Source organism: Prenolepis imparis, unplaced genomic scaffold (genome assembly GCF_030444845.1).
Source record: "Prenolepis imparis isolate NDT839.2.m4 unplaced genomic scaffold, iyPreImpa1.0 SCAF_2, whole genome shotgun sequence".
Taxonomy (NCBI): domain Eukaryota; kingdom Metazoa; phylum Arthropoda; class Insecta; order Hymenoptera; family Formicidae; genus Prenolepis; species Prenolepis imparis.
In genome coordinates this window covers 10,870,411-10,889,551 of record NW_028141160.1, presented here as the reverse complement: position 1 = coordinate 10,889,551, position 19,141 = coordinate 10,870,411, and the positions used below count along the sequence as shown (strand labels likewise).

The following is a 19,141-nucleotide window of genomic DNA, read 5'->3' as shown; positions in this document are numbered from 1 at the left end:
ATATTTAATACTAATAAAAATGCACAATATAATTACATAAAACTGAAATTAATCAATTAATTAGGATACATGAAAATGCTCGAAATTGCCGAAACGGATATGAAAAATAGACATGAATTACAATAATGGGTCGTTCAGATTAATTTTTTTCATACTAAATCGAAATAAAATAATGCTAATATAAATTATTTAATTTAAAATCCATCTTACTTTTGTTATAAGTACTCTAATTAAATGTATATATGTGTTATTCTTAATATAGTTTAAAGAAAGGATTAAAATATTCATCGTGCATTCGCATCAACCGCGTCTCTCATATAATTATCTTAACGAAGCAATCATGATTCTATCAAGTAGGCGTAGGTTTGACACATAAAACGATAATCAATGCATTCTCGACCTAAACCTACATACTGGCTAGCGCCCCCATGAAAGTCCACGCATACCGCGCATGTTCCCACAAGATGTATACGTATGTAAGCGCGTCGTGCTTACCTCATAATTTACAGTTATTTCTTATACACGCAAATGCAAATGATTTTTATGTTGCCGTATCGTTTCCGTCAGTATCGCGTTAACAAGAGATATGGAAAACAATCCATATTGCCACATACTTCCGACGCAAATAATCATATACAATATTGTGTCTTCTAATCTAATCGTAACATTGAATTGTTTATTCGCAAAATTATTTACTCTAAAAATTAGTTCAATATAATATTTATAAATTAATATAATCACAAAATATAATCGAAAGAATTCCATAGAATACTTGAAGAAAAATAACTCAAGTCAAGAAAATGATAAACATAATATAAAGATCAAAGTTTTACAATTACTAATAAAAAAATTATTATAATCTTAAAAACATATTTTATCCGAATAAATAAAGATAATGAGAAGATAATTTTTTTTAATACATGATGTGTGTGTTAATTTTTTATCTTGATGAGAAAGTAGTGCTATTTTATTTTCTATTATGTACAATGTCGTAAAATACAACGTCTATAAAGTCAATTGCTATTTTTTTACGTTTATCTGTAAGACTATTCTATTATTTTTTAATGTAAGTATTGACCATGTACGATTTTTTCAGTTTGACCATCGATGCAAAATATACTACGTTAGCATACTAATCGCTCTTTGTACATATCCTTGTATGTCATATTACGGTTTTGATGAGAATATCAATGATATGAATAAAAATCAACGATACAATAAAAAATACATTCGTCCGTGAAATTGCTAAGTTCATAGAACCGTTTTTATATAATAATAATAATAATAGATGACTCTTTTCTCTTCCACAACTTGCGCCTATTGAAGCATACGTTGCACAATTTAATGCAATCAGGAAGTTTCTTTCTCTATTAAGTATCGAAAAAAATTGAATCTTACTTTCGCAAAATGCCGTTTATGGATCCTTAAAATGGAGAAACAAAAATATTCTACAGATAATTAGCATCGAGTTTATGTCTGATTAAAAATTTTATTAAAGCATATACTAGAAAATAATATTAATAGTGTTAATAGAGTAAGCGATATTTCTTTCCTTTTTTTCAGTATGACATATAATCTCCTCAATTTGAATTATTCTCTTGCGTTAAATTCTCCGATCTCCTTATATTTTTTATGCATCCCTGTCGTCGCGACATCATTAATCAAGTTTGATCGCAAATGAGTTCTCTGGAATTATCGTACACTTATCGTGGAAGGCAAACGAGAAGTACGCATTTGAAAAGTCAAGTTCACGCATAGCTGCGCAAGTGGCAACCGGCTCTCTCGCGGTCGGCGGATCACGAGAAACTGTTGCGACTGTCTTGAGTGGGCAATCGAGTAATTTCGCACAAATGTTACTCGCGCTTATGTTTGCTTTGCAATTATCAAAACGACGACGAAAAGATCCGTGAATATTTGATGATTATTGCTCTATGTATAAGAAATGTCGCGGTCATTATAACATCATCAATCTGCAATATGATATTTCCTTTTTCCACGAGAAATAGGTGTAAAGATTATACCACAGAAATGTGCAAGATTCTGCTTTATCGAATTGCTTCCTGAACTTACACTATCATTCTTGAATATTGAATATTTAAGAGATATCTAACAACTATTTATTGATATTTGAACATATTTTGATATTGATATTTGCAACATATTTTAATTACCGAGAATTATTTATTTCAAGACACGTGAAATATACATATATAACTGATTGCAAAGTAGTATCAGTCAATCAGAGTTTGACTATTTGTCTAAAGCATTTATAATTTTTTCTAAAACATATATTCAGAAGATGAAATAAAACACATTGTTATAGATAAAAACTAAAGAAGAATGTAATAGAACGATCGTGTAATAAATATGATTAAAGATTAAAGATCTTTCTAAGGATAATTATCAATATTATCATGCAAAGACAGAATCGAGCACTTAGAGATATTTGGGTTAAGAAGTTGTTAACGATTTTTATATGGAGACCGTGAAATTCGAAAATAATTTCAGAGACTATGTTCCGCCTTTCTGATCAAGACAGTTTCATTTGTTTCTGTCCCTTTTTGTTCGAGAACCTCGTGACCTATAATTCTATTCCAACGTCGTTCAAATATGTATATCTAAAGTAATATGTGCTCATTAACAATATATGCGAGAGAGAGAGAGAGAGAGTAGAAAAAGAAAGAAGGCGAAAGAGAGATGAAAGGAGAAAAAGAGAGATTCTCTATGTAATATTATTTTTTTAAATATAATTCATCTTTAATGATAATGCACATTATATGTATAATCAAAACTTCTACAAAAATGTTATATTTATGTTTAAAATTTGATTATCATCAGAAATTAACTATCAGCGATTTTTGTATTAATCATTCTTTTTTGTAAGAACTCTCTTTATGCATTTCTTATTTATAAAATAAGACCAAGTTGATATAAGAATTTTATTATTTATATATGCTGTAGAATTGATTCTCCATCATACACAAAATATTAATAAAATTTACGAGTTATTGTATAATACATAATATGAAAAACTGATAATGTTGGATATTTCGATCACAAATAAAAATTCCCGAACTTAGATTTCATATTTATAGATTTAGATTTCAATTTATTTATCGAAATAAAATTACATAAATAAGAAACAACTCTTACATTTATATTTTTTTGAGAATTGATTTTAAATGAGAGATTAAAAAATTTAATATTACTTTTTATAATTTATAATAATTTATATTTTATATATATACATATATATATAATGCATGTATGTATGTGTAGATGATTTGGCGATAAACCATTTAATAAGAGCATCTCTTTTTTGTATCTTTTTTTCGCGTTTTGCTTGTTTCACCTTACGAAAAGACAGTCCTCGCAATTGTCGGGGCGTGTCGATATTGTGTACTCGTAACTCGTAATCCACGTCGCGACCCACTTCCGCCCACGTCACGGCGCCACTTCTCGTGATCCTGGACCAGTTTGGTCTGTCATCGAGCTCACGAAGCGTGACCGTGAGATTTCATCGCGAACGATTCTTTCAAACCATATTCTTTCACTTCGATACGTTTCGCACGTGCAGGAATTGTATTACTAGAAGCAAGAACAACGTCGTGCATTTCCGGAAATAAGTGCATTTTATTCAATCGTCAGTTAATTGTACGACTTTCTGATGAAATAGAAATAGGGTCGGTTCGCGGTTTACTTTTTTCTCTGATTCTAATTCTACTTCTAAATGAAGATGAAAGGATAAAATTAAAACTAACTAATATTGGAGCAATAATACATTTCGAAAGTCTTTTTCTTAGAAAGAAAAAAGATTAACATGATATTTCTTCTACTAACAATAATTTATATCACACTAATTGTTAATGTTTTATTCTATTTAATAAATTAAACAATTTTTTTTAAAGTATGAAAAAATTTTTAAAAAATGAGTAAATAAAAATACAAATTTTTTAAATATTTTCAATTTTAAATGACTAATATTTGTACTTGATTTATTATATTTTAAAATATGTTTTTAGAACTAACATACGAAGGATGAAGAATTCATTAATAAATTTAATATAAAATTTAAATAAAAAATATAAATATTATTTATTTTAAAAAAGAAAGATAAGAAAATGCTTATAATGTAAATTTTTGTCTTTGAGAAATATTTTTTTCTTTGATATGTGAAAAAGACGAATTTCTGAGCTAAGTGTAAAAGTATTTGATCTGATCTGTGGTTTGCACATTCAATCGAGATGCGGTAGGAGAAGAATCGGTCACCTCATTCTTGAGATGATCGACCGCAAGACTAGAAAACGCATTCCACGCGATAAATAATATCTATACATAGTATATATATGAAATACAAGGCATTCCTTATCGTTCGGAAATCTCGTCAATGAGAAAAGCACAGATTTTAGCATACACACATACATATATAGGAAAGCACATGAGATACTTTGATCGTGAACGCTAATGAGTGCGGTAATTATTTTGGAGTCGACAGATTTCACTGACGTCATCCAAAAAGAATTAGCATTTTATATCTCGCGTACAATAAATTAAATATTTTTCCTAATTTATCTATGTAAACCATGATAAAAAATGAAGAAGAATTTATAGTCAAAATAAGCGGCAGATAATAATAAAAGCGGCATATTTGTAAAGACAAAAGTGTTTCCGGAAGAGGGGTCGTACAAAAAACAGAGTAAATTCGTCCGATACGACTCCCAAGGACAAGAGTCTGAAGACGATCCTGTACCAGGAATGCGCGTAAGATTGGGAAAGCCGCGGGCGGTCTTAGCTGGTAACAGGTTCAGAGTTAACGGTGCACTGCCCCCACCGACGACTTCGGCATAGCATTTCTTGTGCCAGCATTGCTGGGCCTGCTCGGTCAAGGACACGTGGAACCAGGTCACTTGCCTTCCCGAAACATCGTGGACATATCATTGCTCTCTATCGATCGTTCGCGTTGAATATAATTATACATAGAAAATCGAACAATTCCGCATCTGACATACATATATAATGTACAAGAGCGATTCTTTTTTAACACGGGGTTCCAGACACTTAGCAAGTCATATTTTATTTATAAATTTTCTGTTTAATTTGTGTGTGAAGTTGATTTTTTTTTTTTTTCAGAAAGGTCAGAAAACTAATCTTATTGAATTATATATGATTAAAAGATGCTGTTTGAAAACTAAAATCCTTTATTCAAATTCTCACTTTAACTTGTTTTAATAGTTTTGTAATTCGAGGATTAATTATATGTAATGTTAAAAAATCCGCTAAAGATAACAATTCAAAATTAATCAGAAAATCTATAAATGAAAGACTGCTTAAAGTTGAATAGCCTATAGTATAGAGAATTTATGATACTTGCAGTCAGTATTACATCATTGTGTATCATTATGTCATATTATACAGTTATCCTGCTAAATTATCATCGCAGTTTATAATCCACAACATATTATGGATATTATCACACACATAAGATATTAATTTGACATTTAATTTTTAATATATATACATATAATTTTATTTGTTTTCTATTTTTCAATTAAATATTGTTTTAAACTATTTTTAATTTTTAATTTCTCTATATAATTAGAGCATTTTTTAAAAGTCTATCCTCCTCTCCACATTTCTTAAGGCCACTTCGACCAACTCTGATTAACTTTAATCGACGATTAAACTATATCTTTGTCTCGTTTCAGATTCTTAAAAAGAGACAAAGATATAGGTTAATCGTCGATTAAAGTTAATCAGAGTTGGTCAAAGTGGCCCTTATTTTTATACATTTTATTTATTATGACTACCAATATTTTGACAAGATGTTATGCTTCACGAAATACCGGAAATATAATTGTATATAATTTTGCCGATCGAAAAAAAAAAAGTTTATATTTGAAACAATTATAAGCATCAAAATTATATACTTACCGCAGAAGGGCACACCCTCCGGTGTCCACATTCCATCGGCTTGGCATTCTCTTCTCGCTGGTCCCAAAAGCTCGAATCCTCGTTCACAGGAATACGTAGCTACGGTGCCCTCCGGTAATGTGGTATCTTTAAGAAGGGCATCTTCCTCATCTATGACATCATTGATATCTGTGCCGGTGAAACGTACGCTGCTATGTGCCGGTGCACCTGGATAACCGCATCCAGCGCCATTGGCACCTGAAACATAATACATTGATTGTTATTTTAACATGATTATTATCAAGTTTTTCACGATTAACGACATAAATTTATTTATATTGAAATATGTTTCATAAGAGAAAAGAGAGAAAGAGAGAGAGAGAGAGAGAGAGAGAGAGAGAGAGAGAGAGAGAGAGAGAGAGAGAGAGAGAGAGAGAGAGATGCAGTGTAGGTTTACAAGAACTTTAATTGTTGCAATGTTTAGTGAAAATAATTATTTTTTATAATGACACGCGCAAATAGTATTAAAAATAGGTATTAATAATAAAAATTACATAAGAAAGAAAAAAATTATTCTTGCATCTTTCCAATAAACTAACTAAAACATAATTTTTTTCATGAATTAAAATATAACGCATAAGAAGAAATTTTTATCATATTAGCACATAAAAAAATGTTTTATTAGATATTATTTTATACAATTCTGTTATAATATAAATATCTAATATTAAAATTTATGCAAACTTTATATTTTAATTAATTTTTATTATATTAGTGTAATTAATGTGTGTGTTATTTACTATAATTCTTAACGTTCATACATAGGATATTAACTTGGATATATTCCATACATTAAATAAACCTAGTTTCTAAGTGCTGAAAGATTTCACTTTTACCCTCATACAGCGACAACAGTTATTTAGAGTGACATACTAATTAATATATAGATTACTCTTGTTTCCTTTTTTAATTCCAGTCGATCGATCCACATATTTGCATATAAGGGAGATAATACAATATAAATTAACTACAGATATACTTCCAAAGTTTCGTTAAAAATTTCTAAGAATTCAAGAGACGTGAAAGGATGCCACTTTAATCTCATTTTTCCATAATTACGCATACTCTCGTAACGATGATTTTAATGCGTTTTTCTCAATGATCATGTCTAATCATGCCCTATGTCCATTTCACAATACTAAATTGCCTCAAATACTCGCGCGTAAATTCTCGCGAAAGCTGTTAAGCTTCTCATAAAGGATAGGCGCTCGACTATCTACCCAGTTCAATCTCACATGACTAATTGCACGATGTAATGCAACAAGTTCTCTGGCTGTTCATCGCAAGTGCATCGCACGCGCTAGACGAGCATGCTCTTTTCAATCTCTTCTATCGAAGACACGCAATCTCACATCATCACGCACTGAGCGCATCAACCATGTACGATGCAAAGCGGATGTACGTTGCCTCATCGGATTGCCGCTGCCGTTTTTCAAGCTGGTGATTTCAATGAGCGGTGAGACTCATCACCTTCCCGAGCAAAATGCTCAAATTCATCGAGGCAATATGTAGCAATATTTTTTCATGTTATCCTAGATACAAAACAGAATCTTCCTTATGTAAGTAATGTCTTCCCATGCACAACGAAAGTGAACACAGGAAACCAGTCGTAAATAGTCTGTTGCTTCGCTTTTTCCTGCGACGCGAATGAAAAATGTAGGTTTGGTCTAAGTATACATCCGCTGCCAGCGATTACGAAAGGTGTTGCAAAGTAGGATAAGTTTACAGATAAGTGTAATGTTTTACAATAAACGTCTAAGAAGATGATTCATAAATTTTTTAATTTAGTTCTAAATGTTATAATAAAAATTAACAGATTATATTATTTTCGCTGCTAAAAAAATTACTAAAAAAATCCTTTATTTTTATAGTTCAAAAACAATATTAAATTAACATTTTCATTGTTAATAATAGAAATAAAAAAAATTTCAAGAATTTTATAACGCTGTCTGTCTCTAATAATCTGGATTTCTTTGTATAACAAATATAATAGAAGCGATGCATAATTCAATCCTATGTCTAAAAATTTAGAAATGCCTCAACACACACACACACACACAATTCTGATTATATTATACCCTTTCGTCTCGTCACGTTTCACTGGTTTATGTGGGCAGAAAAAAACACAGAAACATACACACGTTTTGATAATAAACCGTCATTATCACCACCCTGTCATTTACGTACACGCGGTTGTCAGCAATTTTGAGCAGAGCAAAGTATCGAGCTGGTCGCGAGAAAGCGAGGGATGTAAAACGCCGGTAAGATACGTAACGGAAGCGATAACGCAAGCTGCTCACATCCTGCGGCGATCGCGCAATCGTCTAGGAAGTCATCGGCTATGCACTCGTGTGCGTTGCCCGCGGCCAGCATGATATGTGCCAATCCAAAAAAAAAGGAAGTAAACTTTATCTGACAATGATGAATTTCACTCGTCATCATTGTGTGACAGCTGTCGTCATTCGTTATTCTTTCATTTCAAAAAAATTATTTCCCTTGTTGAAAATAATCTCCTCATTTCTTCTTTTTTCTTTTGTCGAAAAGAATTGTCTAGCGCACGCATACATATATCATATATGTATCGCGCATTTGACGAGCAATCTTCCTTCCATAAATTGTAAAAACGCGCGAACTTTTTCTCGATTTTTGCGAGTAATATTCATAAATTTTTCCTTAATTTTTGATTTGATTTGTTAGATTTATAAAAGTAGCAAAAACATAGAATTTTGTCTATCTATAAAAAATTAAAAATTTACACACATATTATATATATATATACATATATTCTAAATTCTAAATTTCTCATCAGTAAAGTTTTTAATAATAGTTTATCGAAACAATTTTAAAATATTATATGAAAATTTAATATCTCGTAGAAACATTATATACACAATACATGGCACACGACATAGGTATTAGAAATTTTTATAAATCATTTATTAAGAAAACAAGCTTCTTCTTCTCTTCTCTCTCTCTCTTCTTTTTTTTTTGCATTTACTTGCATCGGTTTTAACGAAGTGAAGTATAAAATCGAATGCTTTTTGAGACAATTTACACATTGCGTAAGAACCGCGCACACGAATCGCGTGTGAAACGCAAATCTTGAACGTTTCTCATCAGATATACACAGGCGCGTTCTGAAATCAGTGAAATCGTCTAGCATCTCGTCTTGCATCGATTTGCGGCGAAAGATGGATGCATCGAACGCAACGGAATTGTAGAAACGCGCTGCAATTGCACGCATGCACTTGGCAAAAGCGGACGTTGCAGCGCGAGCGCGAGGGTCGTTGACTTTGGATGTAGGATGTGCAACTTGTGTACTATTGTCGTGCATAATTTTTATTTAATTATATAAAACAGCCAAATTCTAATTGCTCGATATTTTATTTTAATTATATATTTTATTTTATATTATTTTAATTTTATCGATATATAATGTTCAGAAATTAGGAACAGCAAGTTTGTAATGATACATATATATTAAGAAGAAATACCAATAATCATAAATAAACAGAGATTATGTTTATGTCTATCATATCAAAATTCAAACTCACCAAAATTGTATAATTATTATTATAAATCTTAATCTGTTTTATATAACTTTATATTAATGCAATAATAATTATTTTCGAAGCCACATAAATCATGTTATACCTCTATAAATAATACTTAGAAGTTCTTTATCGTGCTTTTGTGTATGTGTGTGTGTATAAAAGTTATAATATCAAATTATATATATATATGATTTTTGTTAAGATATGTAGGCTTTAAAAGATAAAAAAGAATTGTCATGCATGCGTCACGTCATCCGGCTAATTTGGCGCGATAGAATGAGTGTTTGGCTCACGAATGGCATTTCATTCCGAACGCGCAATCGAACGGTGCTATCCATCGACGACATACAATTGATGTCTTGTGGGCTAACTGCGTAACGGTTCGCACTATTCAATTAACATATTTATCACGCGTTTCTTATAATCACGCGTGCGACGCACCAACAAGGATACGCTATGCGGTCGGCCAGCAGATGAAATAGCCCATGATGGCATAAACCCGTTAATTTTATTAAATGTATTATTTTAAATAATTTGCTATCGTGATACGATCATGTTCTTTCCAAGAGAATTTAAATTTTGATGAAATTGATAGTATGTTATTTATTAAAGAGTTTGAATATAACTTCTGTTATGATATCTTCAATTTCATTAAACAGTATCGTATTTTCTGAGAAGAAGGAAGTCGATCGATAAAGATAATGGCGATATAAGGCGCGCGTAAAGCAGGTGCTACGTGTGCAAGCTATCTTCTTGTTTCGATACGCATGTTACCTTTTCATATTCTCGAGAATGCATTACGTGCACGTGCTACGAAAAATAAAGATCGTAGTAACCACCAGCAAATTTATAACTTGCACATAGGAAAACATATAACCAATATTATATTTCATAAGCAGTAATGATGATTTATTCTTTTTAGAGTAACGATTATTTCTTTAACCAGAATGTTAATATATGTATAAACATGCTAATAAAGCAGCAAATATGTTTAATTCTAAAAGTTATATTATAACAATTAAATATCGTATCCTTGAATAAGATTGTTTGTATCTATACAAATATTTTCCATGCGCAATTTACATTCTCAAAATAAATGTCGCGAACAACAACTTGTTCGTTATATCCGCGCTTAATGTAGGTTGCTGGCATCGTCGTAATTGTTAAGCCGCAAATCGGGGCAGAACCTGAAGCCGCGAGGTCTGATTTGAAAAGTACTTTATCCTCTGCCAACGTATATGATCGTCATCAACGTACGCAGCCACGTGAATCGTAAGTTACGGAGAAATCGATTAGAGACCGGCAACCAGCCGCATCTTACGACGCAGAAAAAAGAATCAGCTATAGCTGCAAATTATTACGGGCGAGAAAATATTGCTGGCATTACGAGAGTCAAAAGACAGGAAGTTGTCAAAAGATGATAGGTATAAAATAAAACGAATACAATAATCGTCCTTTGCTAACAAGAATAGCTATGCCCTGCCAAGTTAATTGTTAGAAAAGATAAGAAAGTAATCAATTTAAATAATTTCTTTAGATGGATTAATCAATTTTTTCTGATGAAATAATTTGTCATGATTATTATATGTGCAGTTTGTAATATATCGAATGCCATTTTAAATTATCGAATAACATTTAGTATACTTAAATTATCATCAAGCCTTAGACTCCGATTGAATAATAAAAAAAAATCATAATCTTCGGTTATTAAATTCTGCGCATGTATAGAATGAATAAGAATACGAAGGTTAAATACTGAAATAATAACGAAAATTAAAATTAGCAAATGGTGTCAGTAATTATAACTATAATCCTAATTTTCAAAATAATTAAGAAATTCCGTTATCTCAAAGAGATTCTTAATGTTCTACAAAGCTAATAATTTTAATTGTTCATCAGAATTTTTTTTTTTTTTTAATTTCTTATTTTTACCTATTTTATTCTCTCAATAATTTTCTTTAAGATTGACCTCGATCTCTAACTTTCCTCAATGTTTGCAAAATTATCTGTATTATGTATAATAATTAATAATTATAATATTTAAAATTAATATTTAAATTAATATTTCAATTTCAATTTATTACATATATTTTGCAGATAATAATGTATTGTAATATTTCAATTATTTGTTGTGATTAATATTTATTAAGTTTTATGAAATAAATCCAAGTTTAATATATAATAAAACTAAGTTTGATACACTTGTAAGTAAATTTGCAAAATTACGCCTTAATTAATTCTTTGATTTATTACTGATTTATTCTTATTCTAATTTATAAATAAGAAGCTTATAAATATTTAGTTAATATTTATAAATATTCAAAATAAAAACTTTTAATTGTTCCAATACATCGTGTTCAAAATACATTGCTAAATAGTACGTGTTTCGAATAAATTAGCTTATGTAGGACAATAGAATGGAGACAACGCGTCGAAAAATAACATGGAAAGGATAAAAATTATTCCGGTGTAAATATCAGGTCACTGCTATTTTACCGTTATCCTTAAAACGATTGTCATACCCTACGTTTTTATCATCTTATCTCACTACCGCGACAAATACATTTAGCAAATTACCAGTATTACTTTCGAGTTTTGTGCTATTTATGTAAAATCCAGTATTTGATTATAATAAAAGGAATAATGTACAACTGTAATTCTTTCAATATATATAAGAGGTTGAAACATTTTTTAAATTTAATAATCATGAGATAATCATTATTTTTCGATTAAATACCACGCCATATATAATTATTATAGGTTTTTGCATACTTTTATTTTACATTTGCATATTTTTTAAATACAACTGTTTATGTAATATAAAAAATTAAATTTAAATTTAAATCTATGTAATGTAGTTATTAATAGATAGAATTTAGGTTCCGATAAATCGCACATTTTAATTTTTATTAATGGTTTTAATTTTTATTAATAATTTTAATAATTAAGATAATGTATCACTTATTATATGTAGTAAAAAAAAATATAGTATATTATCGATTATCCTAAAATTATTGAGTTGCTGTACATAATGGATAATACGATTTATATATTTATCTATTTATATATGTGATCTATATTTAAAGTATTTCAAATTATAAAATTTGTAAAATTTATTATAAAAGCTTACTCTCTTATAGAGAGATTTAGTTTTTAGCTATAATAATTTAGAATTATAATTAAAATAAAATAAAAACTCTTTTTATATATATGTATATACAATATATAAATACACAAATAACTTTTATTTTTACTGCAGTAAAGTTTCATTCTTTCATCATAGATGAAGAAATGAAACTTTGCTTCTACTAACTTGCACTCGGGTTTTGTATGTAGTATGTAGTATAACATGTGACTTCAATGTTCGGAGTTTCGCCCACGCCGTAAGAAAAGTGGATAATCAGGGCAAAAGTAGAAGAGAAAAGGTAGACATCGGTCTCGCCTTCTTTTTCCTGTTCATTCGCCTGATATTCCCGTTATTTCACGGAATTGTGGGAAATTGGGTACTGAGCCAAGCTAATTAAACACGCCGTCCTTTTGTTTTCAAGGCGTGCCAATGTATGAGTCAACACATACGCGAAATCGCGACTAATCCTACAATACGACGGAAGTAAATGTATTTATCGCGAAAGTTAGCTGTCGATGATTGGAAGTCAAAAGTTGATTGTATCGTTCTGTATGTGTAAAAAAAATAAGTTAGTTAAATATTTTCAGAAGTCATAATTTAACACAAGCAACTCCTCCATTAATGCTGTTGATAAATCAATGTGATAATTGTAAATCGTTTTACATTATTAAATTACAAAAAAGACTTTTTACAGATTTCTACGATTTCTAATAATTGCTCTGAACTTGTTTCTAAACTTCAAATTTGTAACTGTATTTAAATCTAATTTTAATGATATTATATCATAAGAAGAGAGAGTTGAAATATAACTATAATAATGATTTATATCATGTTTATATCATCTTATCATCTTATCATTTACGAATTATATACAAATTTCTATTTAACTTATAATAAATTCATATGGGAAAATCTCTTAATTTATATTTGATTGAAGTAAGATGTATGAATATCAAATAATGAATAATCGATGACTGTCGATGAACGACTGATTCGACAAAGTAATGAATAATAATGAAATCTGCTCACGTCCCAGTTAATACTTGACACCGATCGATTTAATGATAACGACAGCATCGATCTTTTATAGTTTCAACAGGAAACGACATATATATATATATATATATATATATATATATATATATATGAGAGGACAATAACTGGATATGACTCAACGACAATTGAAAGAAACCAGCAAGAGAACGTGCAGTTAAGAGAAGTGTTTGAAGAGTGTACAGGAGAGAAAAAAAATGATGCACACGACATGTGGGAAATGCAAGTAACCACCACTTTACTGCGAGATATAATCTCGGTCATTAACCTAACTTGTGCGGAAGAAGTAGCATATGTATTATTAAAGTAAAATGCAAAATCAAGTAATGATGACGGAAATTTTTTCTTTGCGTATTTCGCGAAAAAGCTACTTCTTAGATTTAAGAAAGATAACTCATTCTTAAAGTTCTTGTATTTAAGAAATTATATCATGTTGTTAAATTGATAATTAGTGATGACAAATTATAAAAATATCAAAGCTGAATTTACTAGTAGATTGTAGATTATTAAAGTTGATATGTGAATATATTCGATGAAATTGTCGATACTGTTAAATTATATAGAGACACATATAAAATGTCTGTATTAGATTTGTTTCGCGCAATTCAATGTATTTCGCGTTATTTTATAAATTTTACATTTCACGGCAATGTGTAAATGTGCAAGTAAATAGGTAAACGACTTTCTTCACGAGAGTGCACGTTGGAGGGATACTAACAAGTCAACTATATATCTTCTCGCGAACTTCTCTTATACGTTATTGCGATGAAACCTGCTCTTTGCCGGCCACTTTCCACAGCGTGGAAAAACGAGCAAGGATCGTGGAAAGTCGATTATATGCATGCACACTGGAGATGAGAACCCGTGCTGCGTTTCATTTACATACGAGATGTGCATTTATGCGTTTAATGGTGAACGCGCTTCTTCGGAGTGAGCCTAGTGGTGTCTTCGTTAAAGCGAAGATGACATTGAAGAATTATCTCGTTTAACCAGACCGGAGATATAGAAATTGTATTTACAAACGGATTATCCTGCAGGATAATTATGCGAAAACATAGCAAAGTTCTACAGAAAATAAATCGATTATTTATAAAAACACTCTCAAAAGTTAATCAACGCTAATTGAAGACACTTTTTCGAAGTCATTTGTGTGGATCAATCGTGCTACCATTTAAATAATGCTTAACGCAAATCCAATTTACCATCACGTGACGTAAAATTTTACAGCAAAAATGAATCGGTATACGGTATCCTCTCACTAAATGCATTCTAACACACATGCATTATACATTATGTGCTAATTGGCGGATAATCTTCGCTTATTTTCAGATACTTCTCGTCTGCAAATCGTGTACGTAATCAAGTGTGCTTTGGTAATTCGTTATTAAGTTCAATAATGCCGCGAACGCGTGGGATGATCTTGACCCGAGTTGAATTGCCGAGAAAATAAAAGAAAGAAAAATAGAAAAAGAAACTTTACCAGAAAGATACTTATTACAAAAAAAATTATATTTATATTAATATTATAATATATGTATATTCATTATATTCACGAAATGGCTTCTATATTATATGTTACATTAGAGTATACATGTTTTCGGAAAATTTTTCTCTTTTTTATTACTGCAATAGAAAACATTATTATAAAGCAATCTTTTTTCAAAGAACTTTTTCTATTTTATGAGAAATCTATTCATATTTACATTAATGCTATACAAGTTATTAATATATCATTTGAAAGTTGGTGCTAATTTAGATGATCCCATAATTAACTTATAATGAGCACATTCGATTAGATGCCGCATTTATAGGTGTGTTTGATTAGTTTCATTGCCGGTTCTGCAAAATAGAGTGTTTCAATGATACGTAAAATAGAGAATGTCGTTACAAACTGTAAGCATTGTCTCATAATCAGTCAACTCATTAAATTTCTTAGCGTTTAGAAAGCAACAAGTGAATGGGATGTAATAATGATTATAATAATCTTCAGTGTATTAATGAGGCATTATATTTTCCACGGGAGATTAATTCATCTTTGCACAAAATGCCTATTCGCCATATTAAAGTTCTCTAAGAAAATATCCAATTATATTTTCTTGTAAAATTCATAACGAATCGTTACACAAAAACTCAATTAGAGACAATCATAAAAATAATTAATTTTATATCGTGTTTTAGACTATACAAATATAAAAGCCTATTTATTTGCATATCATTATGTATAATTATTATATATGCAATTACAATATATACACACTATAATGACATATATTGTATAATATATATATATATATATATATATATATATATATATATATATATTATCGCGTTTAATGTATATTTGCAATTTATTATATTTGATTATAAATATATAATTCAGCAATCAGCAAAATGTATATACATATATATAATAATTTATGCATATTTTTATTTGTTTATCTTTGAAAATCTCTCGAATATTTAAGAATATCTTCTGGTAATCATTATTGCTAGAAATTTTTATGTGATAATTTTTATTTAATATATGTGTATTTAATTCGATAACCGATAAAATTAGAACTGAAAAAAAAATTTACGTACTTTTGGAAATCAGAGTGATGAAAAGTAAGCAAAGTGTCTTGCGTTCCATTTCCTTAGCGAGGACCACCTTTTCCACGTGGAACTTTAATCTTTATTTAATTAAACTTGTATGTCTTCTCGTTCTCCGGAAAATTGGAGAGACAGCTATTTTGGCGCAACTCCGTGATGGAACAATAATTAATAAGTCCGTAACAATCGCACTTTGTCGATTCCGCAAGAGAAGTTCACCGAATGCACTTCGAAAAAAACATCATTTTGGGGTTCGGGCAACCCTCTTTATTTTTTCTTCTGAACACTAAGCAGCGCGTTTGTTCAAAGCGCGAGTTTAAAAAAAGCGAATCTCTCAAGTCTTTCAGGTATCTTCGAACAGAGTTAAAATAGCGTGCAGTCCAGATCTCGTGCTGTAACTCTCGAAACTCGTATCGATGTACCGATGTCGAACGTTCTTTCCTGAAGACTGAGGCGCTTACTCTCTAGCAGGAAGTCGTCCAGGTGTTCTGTTCCCCTCCACCTGTTCCTCGCTACCACCACCTTAACGAGTAACGACCACTGTACCGGTTGCCATCAGGAACGAGGCTGGCCTGTGCGACTGACTGACTATTCATCCTCCTTCCTTTTTACTCATCCGCCTCTCCTCAGGTATTCAGGCCATCCTGCGTGGTGCTGACACGTCACCAAAAATAGTGAGAACATAATATCCTTTTCCTGTATAGGATGGCTGGATTAGCTATTTCATCAAAAATAGATTTTTTGACTTTCCCGAGGGAAAATTGATCCCAATTTGAAGGAATGTTAATAGGATTATGTAGAACAAATAAAATATTTCGACATAGTTGTATGGAAAGTTTATAAAGAAATTATAAAATCTGTGAATAATATAAGTGGAAGATCGCATTATCTTATTTTTTTAAATATTCTAATTTATAGTTCTAAAAAATGCTTTGTTATGAACAGAAAATATTTGTTTAATTATATTTTTAATATATTATTTAATTTATAATTATTATATTATTTAATTTCTTTAAAAATACTTCTAATTATTAATTATTAGCATTATTAATATTATTAGTTTTAATATTATAATTTATTTTTAAACGATCGAACAGTAATTAACCCTAATTAATATATACCGATACATATAATTCATTAGATTTGATTGTTCGCGTAATTATACGTTTATGGAGATCGTAAGAAAGTGCTGGGGTAATTTTGCAGCAAATGACGAAAGAATATTACATGCAGCTTATGTGCATCGCGTAACATGTTGTTATTATGGTAAAATGTCGAAAACGTCTAATGCGAGTTGAACTCAAGAGTTTTACATAAAAGATAATTCTAAGAATTGTACATATATAAATTTCGCCAATTCACGCTTTTACATAATTCTTGACGTTTCTACTGTGCGCGATAATTGATAATCATCAACCTTTATAATCGTCATGTAGGATATAATTGTAAATTCACAGAGCAAAGCACATCCCTCAACATGGAACTATAAAAATGGAAACGAGGCGTCTCGAAGAAAATAACAGATATATAGAGTTCCCGTAAGCATACGCAATTGTGAAAATTCGTGGAAATTCTATGGCAATTTGTAACAATGTACTAGCGATTAAGAACAATGTATGTATAATTTTGCGGAAAGTATAAGTGGGACCGTAATTTGTACATACATCGTACCTAAATAATTTCTTTTTCGTAACGTGGAATTAAATTAATAGTAAGAAAAATATTTCTTGCAAAATACACGACGTAACGGAATAACAATCTCTATGTATCAAAACTTATGTGAAAATTATATAAAATGTTTACTTGAATTATATTCTTAACTCCAGTGTTTCCAATTTATTCTTAAAAGAAAAAACATTTTTTTAAATTATATACTTGAATTATAATATTTTATAATTATATATATACATTTTTATTAGGTGTGACGTTATTATTTTTTATTTTTCTTCCGGTTAGAAAGAATCTAGAATGCCTTAAGAAAGAAGGACTAGGAAGATGATCACCCAACCGCGTCACCCTAAACCAGCTCGCCTAGCCCTCGATGCTTCCTTGTTCCTTGTGCTAAGTTAATTATGGTTTCTTGATGCTAACAATGAAGAGCATCCATAATTGTATCTTTATAGAGCGCCTCATACGTGCTGATTAACGCAACCATGAAATTTAATAGTCCAGCATGCGTGTATCAGAAGTATTTCATGTGCTTGGGATCTAAGCTGTTTCAACAAGCATAGACTTTGGAAAATTGTAAAAAAATATCTTCAAGACAAATTAATTCATATTGTATGTGTATGTGTACATATAATATTATCTATAATTTTACACTATATAAGAGATATTCTTAATTCTCAAAGATGTCTCTTTTGGAAATGCTAATGGGAAAATCGAATTTATAAAAATTTTCAAAATGGATGAATTATATTTGCATAGAATATATCTTATTTTTTATGTAACCTTTTTCTTAAAATTCCAACGCAGAGAGATTGACGTAAAAGAACTACGTAACCGGGTTCTTGCATTCAAGAACATACATATGGTTTGTCTGTCGCATTCCATGTCACTCGATCAAGAAGAGGTCGCGATTGATTATTCAATTAGAAATAAAATGCGTGAACATACGAGCAGAATTGCGTACGCAGAAATGCACGTATCATGTGGTCGCATCCATCGCATTCATGACGACTGCTTTAAGAAATGCCATATCGAAGCAACCGTGCATGATTTTCGATTATCGAGCATAATTCTTCTTTACTTGATCCTATTTTGCGATGGAACAGATACTTGATCGCTCAGTCAATTGCAAAATGAAGATCAAAACGTGTACTCGATGCAGAGAACGCAACGTGCGTGA

At 30.4% G+C, this 19,141-nt stretch overlaps 2 protein-coding genes across 6 annotated transcripts in view; one reads left to right on the top strand and one right to left on the bottom strand.

The window, feature by feature from the left end:
- The window catches only part of LOC145947779 (sushi, von Willebrand factor type A, EGF and pentraxin domain-containing protein 1), a 33,211-nt gene extending 16,457 nt beyond the window's left edge, over positions 1-16,754 (bottom strand). For 2 of the 5 annotated variants that reach the window (XR_014427236.1, XM_083057567.1), the window contains exons 1-2: positions 16,285-16,754; positions 5,932-6,168 (exon numbers count right to left, since the gene is read on the bottom strand). Coding sequence is in view for 4 of the 5 variants with exons in the window: in XM_083057567.1 (XP_082913693.1) it covers positions 5,932-6,168; positions 16,285-16,333 (286 nt within the window). In the remaining variant the exon portion in view is untranslated. Of the gene's footprint in view, positions 1-5,931; positions 6,169-8,157; positions 8,313-16,284 lie in introns of those variants that run through there. The other 3 variants (XM_083057559.1, XM_083057558.1, XM_083057576.1) reach the window with 2 other exon arrangements.
- Positions 1-19,141, top strand: part of LOC145946799 (solute carrier family 53 member 1) — a 67,348-nt gene that overhangs the window by 22,099 nt on the left and 26,108 nt on the right. The window lies entirely within an intron of this gene.